Source organism: Mustela putorius, unplaced genomic scaffold (genome assembly GCF_011764305.1).
Source record: "Mustela putorius furo isolate JIRA1106 unplaced genomic scaffold, ASM1176430v1.1 tig00000640_pilon_pilon_pilon, whole genome shotgun sequence".
Classification (NCBI taxonomy): Eukaryota; Metazoa; Chordata; class Mammalia; order Carnivora; family Mustelidae; genus Mustela; species Mustela putorius.
In genome coordinates, this window is record NW_025421432.1 from 5,661,355 (window position 1) to 5,672,417 (window position 11,063).

General features: G+C 33.7%; 1 protein-coding gene across 1 annotated transcript; it reads right to left on the reverse strand.

The window, feature by feature from the left end:
* Window positions 1-1,240: 1,240 nt before the first annotated feature.
* LOC101694104 (olfactory receptor 6C2-like) lies at window positions 1,241-2,176 on the reverse strand. Its single transcript, XM_004748591.2, has one exon. It carries the CDS (start codon window positions 2,174-2,176, stop codon window positions 1,241-1,243), a length of 936 nt encoding a protein of 311 aa, XP_004748648.2.
* Window positions 2,177-11,063: the final 8,887 nt, after the last annotated feature.

Below are 11,063 nucleotides of genomic sequence, written 5' to 3' on the forward strand. Positions count from 1 at the left end.
AAAAAAAAAATAAAATAAAATTTCAGCATTTTATATGAGTGTGTGTATGTGTGTGTGTGTGTATTTACAAATAAACTCTAGGATCCTAGATATCAAATTCTACTTCCACTTAAGACACATTTATTTAGAATGTATTTATTTTTATTTTCTTTACTTTTCAATTATATCATATTAGTTTTTGGCCGTGGTGCTTTTTCTTCTGTTTCAAGTTTTTATTTAAATTTCAGTTAGTTAACATACAGTGTGAAAATAGATTCAGGTGTAGAATTTAGTGATTCATCACTTACGTATAACACCCAGTGCTTATCACAAATGTCCTCCTTAATACCCATCACCCATTTAACCCCTTCTCCCACCCACCACCCCCAAGTGCTGCTTTCAAAAAAAAATTAATAAGGGCGCCTGGGTGGCTCAGTTGGTTAAGCAACTGCCTTCGGCTCGGGTCATGGTCCCAGAGTCCCGGGATCGAGTCCCGCATCAGGCTCCCAGCTCCATGGGGAGTCTGCTTCTCCCTCTGACCTTCTTGCCTCTCATGCTCTCTCTCACTGTCCCTCTCTCAAATAAATAAATAAAATTTAAAAAAAAAAATTAATAATACTGAGATAAATACAATCAGGGATATTGCTAATTAAAAACTTCAACTAGAGCAGTGCCTTGGTGGGTCAGTTGTTTAAGCCTCTGACTCTTGATCTCAGTTCAGGTCTTGATCTCAAGGTCATGAGTTCAAACCCTGTGATGGGTTCCATACTGTGCATCTGTGCATGACTACTTAATTTTTTTTTTTTTGCTTAGAACTTGACCCACCAACATTAGGCACTCAATAAGTTTTATTAGTCAATTAAAAGTCAGCAACACTTAGATTAGATGATTAGAAGAGCACTTTAAATCAATTAATTTTTACAAGTCCAGCTAAATATAAGATAAACTATTTATTTCCTTGTTTGGTTCTCATTTGTTTTATTTTTCTGCATTGCAATTTTGTTTGTGAGATTAGAAGTAAAATCAGGTTTACATCAATTAGAAAATTATTATCATGTCCTCTGATTAGGATCTTGGGTTTGTTTGCAGGGTGGGGAGTTAAAGGAGAGAACTCAGGTGGTGAAAGGTGTTAATTCTGGAAGAAATAAATGTTTGAGAAAGTTAACCTAAATAGAGATCATATTAAAAAGAGACAGAGAGATTAAGAGCCTGATGGTTTATGCTTAGCTTGTTATTTTTATTTACGAACTTGAGCATTCTTTTACTTTTTTGAGACTAATGCAATTTTTCTGAAGGACTCACTGAAGGCTTGTCTCACTTGTTTGTTTCTTAGAGTGTAAATGAATGGGTTCAACATGGGAGCTATGGATGACATTAGCACTGCCACACCCTTATTAATAGTCACGGATTCCTTTGCTGAAGGTTTGACATAGATGAAGATACAGCTTCCATAGGTGATGGAAACAACAATCATGTGAGAGGAACAAGTAGAAAAAGCTCTTTTCCTTTGTTGGGAAGAGGGGAATTGTAGAATGGTCTTGATGATGTGAATGTAAGACAGAAGAACACACAGAAGGGTCAGAATGAAGGTCAGCACAGCACAGACAATAACCAACTGCTCTAAGAGCCATGTGTCTGAGCATGAAATCTTCAAGATTGGAGATGCATCACAGAAAAAATAATCAATGACATTTGAATCACAGAATTTCAAATTTAGGAACAGAGTAAGTGGTGGGAATATGATCAACAAGCCAGTCATCCAACAGCCGAGGACAAGCCTCTTGCAGACTCTGTTGTTCATGATGGTCACATAATGCAGGGGTTTGCAGATGGCTACATAGCGGTCATAGGACATTGTAGCCAGGAGGAAAAATTCTGTTACTCCAAAGATGTCGATGAAAAACACTTGAATAACACAAATATTATATGTAATTGACCTGTCACCTGTTGCTATGTTGCACAAGTATCTAGGGATACATGCAGATGTAAATGAAATTTCTAATAAAGCAAAATTCTGTAGGAAAAAGTACATTGGTGTTTTAAGGTGAGAGTCAACTAAAGTGAGGGATATGATTGTCAGATTCCCAGTTATACTCAATATGTAAGTGAGAAGTAGAAATATAAAAATTGGAATCTGAAGTTGAGGGTCCTCTGTCAGTCCCAATAAGATGAAGGTTGTTACTGTGTGGTTTTTCATCACTGACTACTAAATTTTATTCAGTTAGATGTAAAATTTAGAGTTATTTTATTTGAATAGAGTGTGTCAAAGCTAGATGGCAATAAACAGTGACTACAAGAGATAGCATACAAAGGAACATGCGGTTTCTTTTATAAATTAATAAATGATATTGCCAATACTCTGGCTACTCAATTTTTTAATTTTATTTTATTCTTTTGGCAGTTTTGTAATAGATTTTTTAAACATATTTTTAAAAATTGTTCTACTATCTCATTTTCTTTTCCCTCACAATTTTAATCTATACCCAAGAAAGGATTTTCTCATGTGATTAGATTGTTTCATAGATTTTTACTACACATGATTTTTTAAAATGGGAAATACTTACATTGTGATTCAAAATAAAACACTGTCATTAATTATGCTTCAGAATGGTTAATGGTAAATTAGCACCTAAACAATTAATCGTTCTTCATAAATCTTTACTTCGTGACATATAAAGTGCAAGATGCAACAGTTTTTAATGGCTTCTTTGATGCTACCCCTCCCCAAATTGTGAAGCATTCTGTAGTTGAATTTTGTCAGAATTACAGGCATTCCTAATAATTTTCTAAAATAAATCTTCATTCATTAATAAATGTTTTGAAAACTGGGTAATCCAATGCTTTAAATTTATTACTATCACTGCCAGAGCTATCTTTTGGGGCATCCACTTTCTCTGTTCTAAAACCGTATAAAGACTGTTTAAGCATTAATTGCATATATACATTAATTATGATATATATAATATATATCACAATACCACAATAAATATGCACATATCTATATAATACAATGTATTTTATATTTGAAAATTTCATTATGGCCCAAATTTCCCCACAATATATGCAGTATCAACAGTTACAAATTAATTTATGTGACTTCAGAAAGAAAATCGTGTTGCTGTAACATGACAATGAAAATTATAAACAGCTATGTAAAAATTTTGGGAAATACAGCTTACTTGTGATGAAATGTCACTTTATTAATGTGAGCATAAGTAAATTATTTGTCAAGTTATTGAAAATTTAAAAATCAACACTAACTTTAAAAGGATCTCCAATAGTATTATGATTTTAATAAATAGGATTGACTTAAAATTTAAATTTTCTGGATGTTGAGACATTATTTCCTATGGTATATTATTATACACTATAAAAGAAGAGATTGAAACAGAAGAAACTACTTCTTAAAATCTAGGGTATGCCAGATTTTCCTCTTTTTCCCTCAGCTTTTAATGAATGAGAAGCTATGTGAAAATTAGTAATTACTTAATTGGTTCTCCATTGATTGTTTTACCAGTTCTCATGGAACTTAAACAAGTTGGGTATAAGTAGTAGTGATTTTGAGTTAGACTAGGCCAGACCAAAGACTCCATAGAAATTAGAGAGACACAAAGACCAAAAAACTCTTTCTTATTTTGTGTACTCACTTGTAACCGGCACAGCTGTGTTTAAAATGCTTTAGACAGGGGCGCCTGGGTGGCTCAGTCTGTTAAGCAAATACTTTAGGTTCAGGTCAGGATCCCAGTGTCCTGGGATCCAGCTGCCTGTTGGGCTCCCTGCTCAGCAGAAAGCCTGCTTCTCCCTCTGCCCCTCCTCCCCACTTGTGGGCTCTCTCTCTCTCAAATAAATACATAAAAATCTTTAAAAAACATAAAATCCTTTAGACAAATATTATGACTTTTTAATACAATGGTGACAAATTCTGCATCTCAAAACAAGCTCCTGACTGAGGTTAAAACAAATTCTAAGTTGCATTATGTTTGCATTTTTCCTACAGGAATAAACCATTTGTTTTACTTCTCTGAAGAAATGTGACAGAAAACACCTCAATAGTTGAGGAAACACACAATCACAATCACAATCACCAAAGCATTCACAGAAGAATGTTACCCATCTGAAAGAAAAAAATAGTCTGTGCAAATTTATAGTTGACAATATGATAGCACATAATATATTTTACATGGCTGAAATGTTTCTGGATTCACTCACATTAAGAAATGTGTCTGTTCACATTAAATAAAAATACTTCATTTCTTTTATTAGATGAAAGGAACTATAGAATTCAAATATTTTTCTCTTTTTTGCTATAGATTCTAGCAACACAACCTTGATTGGAGCTTAGCTTAGTAAATCTCTGATGTGTGTGTGTGTGTGTGTGCAATATATAAATAAGAAGTAAATATATTTATACACACATAAAGAAAATTAAGATTGCCTAAAATTCTATCTGTGCACTTTAGGCATTTTTAATATATATGAATCTACATGTTTCTGGTCTTTCACCAAGTTTTATTATAAAAAACAAACCAGGGGCTCCTGGGCGGCTCAGTAGGTTAAAGCCTCTGCTTAGGCTTGGGTTATGATCCCATGGTGCTGGGATAGAGCCCCACATCGGGATCTCTGCTCAACGGGGAGCTTGCTTCCCTCTCTCTGTGCCTGCCTCTCTACCTACTTGTGATCTCTGTCTGTCAAATAAATAAATAAAATCTTAAAACAAACAAACCAAAATACAGTGTGTGTGTGTATGTGTGTGTGTGTGTATACTCTCACTTCCAATAGCTTTTTTAATTGTTTGTATTTAATGTGTATAATATTTAAGTGACATCAAATCTAAGTTTATAATAAAATAATTACATGAAACACAGTGGATAACTACCATTTTGAATTGGTGGTTTTAACTAACTATTGATGATTTTAAATTAAATGTAAAAATACAGTTAAAAGGTGTTAAATTCTAAATATTCTGGCAAAAACAGTCCTGAATCAAAGTACTTGAATATTCACAAGAGACTGCCAAGGTCTTAAAACTGTATTTTCCATTTGGAGAAAAGTGCTATGGCCTGTCTGTAAAAACTGCAATGTAAGTTATATTTTAACCCACTCTGAGTTAAAATTGTGGAAAATTTCCATCGTAATTACATCTCCAAATTTATTTTTCTTCATTTTTACTTCTCTTGAATTTATTTATATATATATATATATATATATATATATATATATATAGTGATAGTGTTAAATTAAACTTCTTCCACTTTAGTAGAATAAGTGCCTAAAACAAATGAAGTATCAACACATAAAATTTGACTCACAGTTTCAAAATAGTGTATAGAACTTACCCATCCAAGAAGGATGTAACAGCAGCTGAGAGGCTGTCAAGGAGAAAAATGCCAGAAGGATTAATAAATCATATTGCTGTAACATGACGATGAGAATTATAAACAGCTATGTAAAAATTAGGTTGCTAGCAGTCAGATGGCTTGGCTTCTTTCAGCCTTGGTAGTAGACTGGTGTACATTTATCTTCTGTTATGCACTGGTAAGTAGCTGGCAAGCTTGGTATATATAAACATTAGTTAAAGACATTATGATTGGCTTGGCTCCAGAAAATGTCCTCTGACATTACCATTAGCTATCAAAGATTTTAAATATTGCTGGAGATGTTTGAAGAGGCAAAGGAAAGCCAGAAGTCCAAGAAAGACAATAATAACAAGAAAAAATAGAGTGTATAGTTAGGAATAAAACATGCACACTTGATACAAGAATTTTGAAACAAATTAATAAAACCCAAACGTCTACATAATTCATAACAAAAAGTGGTTTAGCAAATTAAAACAGAAAGGAAAGAAATATCTTAAACAATGGCTTGCTAAGAGGTATTTTTAATTTTTTATTGTTTTAATGTTTTTTACAACTAGAAACTGATCGTCCCAATATATTTTCTCTGTTATACATGAAAAAATGTATGCTACTATTCTACTGTCATTACCTGTGACCTTATTAAAAGCAAACACAAGAAAAATTGACATAACCACCAAGAAAAAAAAGTTAAAGAAAACCTCACTTAATTGACATTCCTCTTGCAATTAACTAACGCTTTTGAGAAAGTCAAGCAATAACTTCGCTATGATGTGCTACATTTGGTTTGTTGATTTAATAACGCTCAGACAATTAAGGTAGTTTATTGATAAGCAAATTTCATCAAGAATTAACCATAATAATAAAATCATATTTCCAAAACAAGTGTATGAAGAATGAGATGTTTTTACAAGTGTCATAAATGAGAGAGTTTTTGAGTTTTAGTCCATTCACACGATTCTACTTTGCACTGTCTAAACTGACAGTTCTTTCTTAGGAACACGTATCTTAAATATAGTCAAGAAGCGAGGAAATTAAGGTTGCCTATAATCCTACCTCCTGGAATTAGTCATTGTTAATATGCAGATATACATGCTTCCGATCTTTTCCTCATGTTTTATTACCAAAACCAAAGCCGAAACCAAATCAAAACAAACAAAAACACTTTCCACACTAAATTCAGCTGTGTTAAAATAAATGCAACATTTTCATTTTTAAACCAAGCCAAACCAAAACAAAACCTCTCTTGCCAAGTATTATACATAAGAAGATAAGGAATGAAGGTTTACTATAACCCCACTCAATAAATGAATGCTGAATTTGATGCATGTCATACCAGATTTTTTTCTATGCACATTCTGTGTTTTAACATTGTTATCTAAGGAACAAACATATTTGTATAGACAACTATAATAACAAAGTACACTATATTCAAAATAACTTTTTTTAATACTGTACTTAGATATTTCAATATCCATTCAAATATATCTAATTATTTACTGTTTCTATAGTTGTAACAAAAGAACAAAAATGATTAGTTTATGTAATTTTTTTAGTAATAGAATAATGTACTTTAACAAGAACTGTCAATTATTTGTAAAACAAAGACTAAATCAGTTTTGCAGGGGAACAAGGAGAAAGACCTTAAGAAGAATTTATGTCAGGTGCAATTTGCAATGATAGATGTTATCATTAAGAAAATAAAATTGTGTAAGTAAGAAAGCCAAGGACTTACTCAGCAGAAGGCAGGTCTGTAAGGTTTAATCCTGAATAGAATACAGCTGAAAAGTGAATATTAGGAGACTAATTCTAAAGTAGATTTTTCCGAAGTTGATGCTAAGAAGGACAAGAAGTCATCTGCCAGAATCAAGAATAAGAGCATTTGAAACATAGAAGCTGTTCCAACACTGTTGAATGTTCACCCCAATGAACTAATTTTTGTCAATTTTATTAATGAAATAAAATCTGTGTTAAAATTATTATGTTAGAAAGATGTACGAAGATGACATGCATTTGAAAAAAAAGTTAATCTCATAGTAAAAGTCCTGAAAAGATATTATACGTCACTTTCACCTATCTAATATCCATGAAAGCAATCCCCCCAAATAACAGTAGACTGTCTATATTAGATTTCCCTCAGGTGTTGCCTTTTGTTTTCTTTGCAATTTAAAATATTCAGTCTATACATACTTCAATAGCTGGTGTGCTATTGTTGTTTCTAATAGCACCTTTAGAAATGACATGCTGTTGCTGTTCAACCAGAATTTGTAAAAATAAATTACCTCTCAATTTTTTTAGATTAATCATGATATAGTTTCTTTGTTAAATCTTAGGTGATTGAAAAATAAATCACATGTGCCATAAATATCCTTTGAACCACAAGCATTGCAAATTGACATTACAGTGTGGATTTTTCATCTTGACAGCTTATCGTAGGAGCCAACTTGCCCCAGATTTTCTTTAAAGAAGAAGAGGATAAATCTGGTCAAACATAAAGAATAAAACAAAGTACTTGTTTATTGCTGTAAAGAGATCCTATGGATTTCTCCCATATGAGATGGAAACTTCCATATGAGATATATCCCAATTCTACTGGGTAGGCTGGAAATTTCAACCATAAAAATTAGCAGTAATTTCACTTTTTTCAAAGGGCCAGAATGAAAGGACTTTACTTTAGTGAAACAATTGTACCTCACTCATTCTAAGGGTAGGAAAACAAATAAATGCAAGGGAAAAAAAATATATATGGTCTTTTCAGGGCACAGATAAAAACACATTTTTCAATGTTATTTAATAGTGAATGCTTCTGCCAATAAAAATCTCAATGCCATAACCTATACTTGTTTTTTCAATATAGAAGTAAGATAAAAGGAATTACACTATTCTAAAACACTTAGCCCAATAAAATAGTACCACTCTGCAAATACGTGATATGCTGACATAAAAAAAGTAAGATGGCCAATTTTACTCAGTAAAAGTATAGAAAAACTCAGAGAAAGAGTCCTCCTGGGATTTTAGAATGCATATATTTCGGGAAAGCAAACCTTCATAAGATACTGTTTTGTTTTTGGAGTGGGAATTAGATTCTGCATATGCTATGGTCAGAAAGTGTCTTAGGGGGGCGCCTGGGTGGCTCAGTGGGTGAGAGCCTCTGCCTTCAGCTCAGGTCATGATCTCAGGGTCCTGGGATCCAGCCCCGCATCGGGCTCTCTGCTGAGCAGGGAGCCTGCTTCCTCCTCTCTCTCTGACTGCCTCTCTGCCTACTTGTGATCTGTCAAGTAAATAAATAAAATCTTTAAAAAAAAAAAAAAAGAAAGAAAGTGTCTTAGGGAAAGGGAATTAAAATAATACATCAGAGTAAATATAGAAAAGTTGAGGCAGATGCTAAGTTAGGGATCATGGTTATAATCCTCCTCTCCTTTTTTAATGGTATTTTTATTGTGTCAGAGGATATTTACTAAACTATTATTGTATAGTAAGTGTTACGCTTATTCTTCAGTTATGCTCCTCTCCTCCACAACAATCCTACAAAATAGTTTTTATACATTTCACTTACATATGGGAAAACTGAGGAAAAGAGAGACAGAGCAATTTGCTTTCAGTCTAGTAGCTAGTGAGTGTCAGAGTCAGAAGTGAATTGAAATTCTCTGACTCCAGTGTCTGTACTTTTGATTCCTGGATAGATGGTCATGATAACCATGTGTGCAGAACTTTCAGTTTCTAAGAAATTTTCATCCCTGTGATCTCATTTTCACCTTCTAACCTCATATTCTATCTGTAGGGTGGCTGCTGTTCCGTATAATAGAAACACTAAAAATGTGTCTGGCTTTGAGTAGTAATTTTAGGAATGAGTAGGTCTAGAGTTTATGATAAGATAATCTGAGGCTACTGTTGCAACTGCATCACCTAATCAGGCTTCTCTTACCACCCTTGTAGGGTTTTGGGGTGGGGGGTTTTGTTGTTATTGTTGTTTCCCTAAGAACACACTCAAGTAAACGTCCTGCATGTAAATATGTATCTCAGAGTCTGTTTCCAGAGACCCTGACCTAAAAAATAGTTTCAATATCAAACCAAACTTTTGATTCTTTAGCTAAGTCTTTCTGGTCTCTTTAATATTCTCCTTCCATTTTCTCCTTTCAGTACTTTATATTTTTTTAAAGATTTTATTTATTTATTTCAGAGAGAGAACACAAGCAGAGGGAGGAGGAGGGACCGAGGAAGAGGGAGAAGCAGACTCTGCTGAGCAGGAAGACTGACTCAGGGCTCCATCTCAGGACCTTGAGATCATAACCTGAGCTGAAGGCAGACGCTTAACTGACTGAGCCACCCAGGCACCCCATCTTCTTCTCAGTATTTTATTTACCCAACCCATGTAACAATTTTATTCTGTATATTCAGTTTTGAGATTCTGACTCATTTTTGGAGATTCTGACTGTGGTGTTTTATTTCCTTGGGTGTTCTGTGCTTTTTTATTATAAATTTGTATTTCTTAACATTTTACTTGGGGGACTTATTTGTGGCTTGGACTAAAGATAATTTCTTTCAGAGCAAGTTCACAGTTATTTCTGCTGGGTGACTGAGGGGTTATACCAACCTAAGGTTACTTTAAACTGTAGTGTTGCATTAAAGTGTTTCACATCACCTAAGCAAGGCAAATCAGGCTATAATCCAATATAAGGGTTATTTAGTTTTTAGCTAGGAGTATTTTCCCTCTTATTCAGCACTAGGATTTAAGATAAGAATATCTCACTTATAAAACCCTCAGTGAATGTACCTTTACATAGTTTTTACACTTATATAAAGGGACTAGCCAATTTGCTGGACCCAGCTTTATGACGGGATTATAGTCTTTTAGCCTTCTTAATTTAAGAAAGTATTTGACTTACCTATTCTCTATGCTCTGCAAATCTATGAAAACTAAAACTCAAGTTCACTAGAATTTGCAATTGCTCTCAAGATGGAACGTAGGATCAACATATTGCTTCTTACTTTTCATTTTCCCCTTTCATTTAGCGTATTCCTAACTTTCTATTCAATTCATCAATACATTTAAGTATGTCAATCTAGTCAGCATTTGTAATATTTCCCCAAAGAGATGGGCAGGCCACTAATTATACCCTACTACAGAAATGCAAATCTCTCTCTAATCTTCTTCAAGTATCTTCACCTGTAACATGTGGTCCTTTTTTTCCCCAGCCCAGCCAGCTGGGATGAGTGAAAACAGAGACCTAAAAGCAGATATGCTAAATCTATGGTTATTTTTTTAAAGAAAGCTATATTACTGATATAACAAAGAGTTGGAAAAATGGAAACATTAAATTGTTCTTCCCCCTCATTTGAATAATAATTACTCCTTTGGGTAAAGAGAAAAGTTAAACAATGTGTTGGAGAGAATCCTTTAGATCCCAGTGGGACCTAAGGAAAAGCTTAATGCACTGTCTTTTCTGTTCTTAAATCAGTAAAAATTAAAATGGATATTAAAAAAAATTATTCACAGTTTGGGGACCCACGAATAAAGGATACATTTACCCTAATCCTTTCTGGGACAATGTGAAAAGACAGCTTTTAAGGATTCCCTAGTAACCTAGGTAAAAGTGGATCCAGAGGGCTGAGATGTCTCTTTGCTGTTGAAAAGGGAAAAGACACAAGACAGCCATAGCAAGTCTCATGTGGTCCCTGGGCAACAAGAGCAAGCAACAGGATTTCCTTTTGCCTCTGACAACAAGACAC

Coding starts and splice junctions, on each gene's coding strand:
- LOC101694104 (XM_004748591.2), bottom strand. CDS start 2,176: ATGAAAAACCACACAGTAACAACCTTCATCTTATTGGGACTGACAGAG.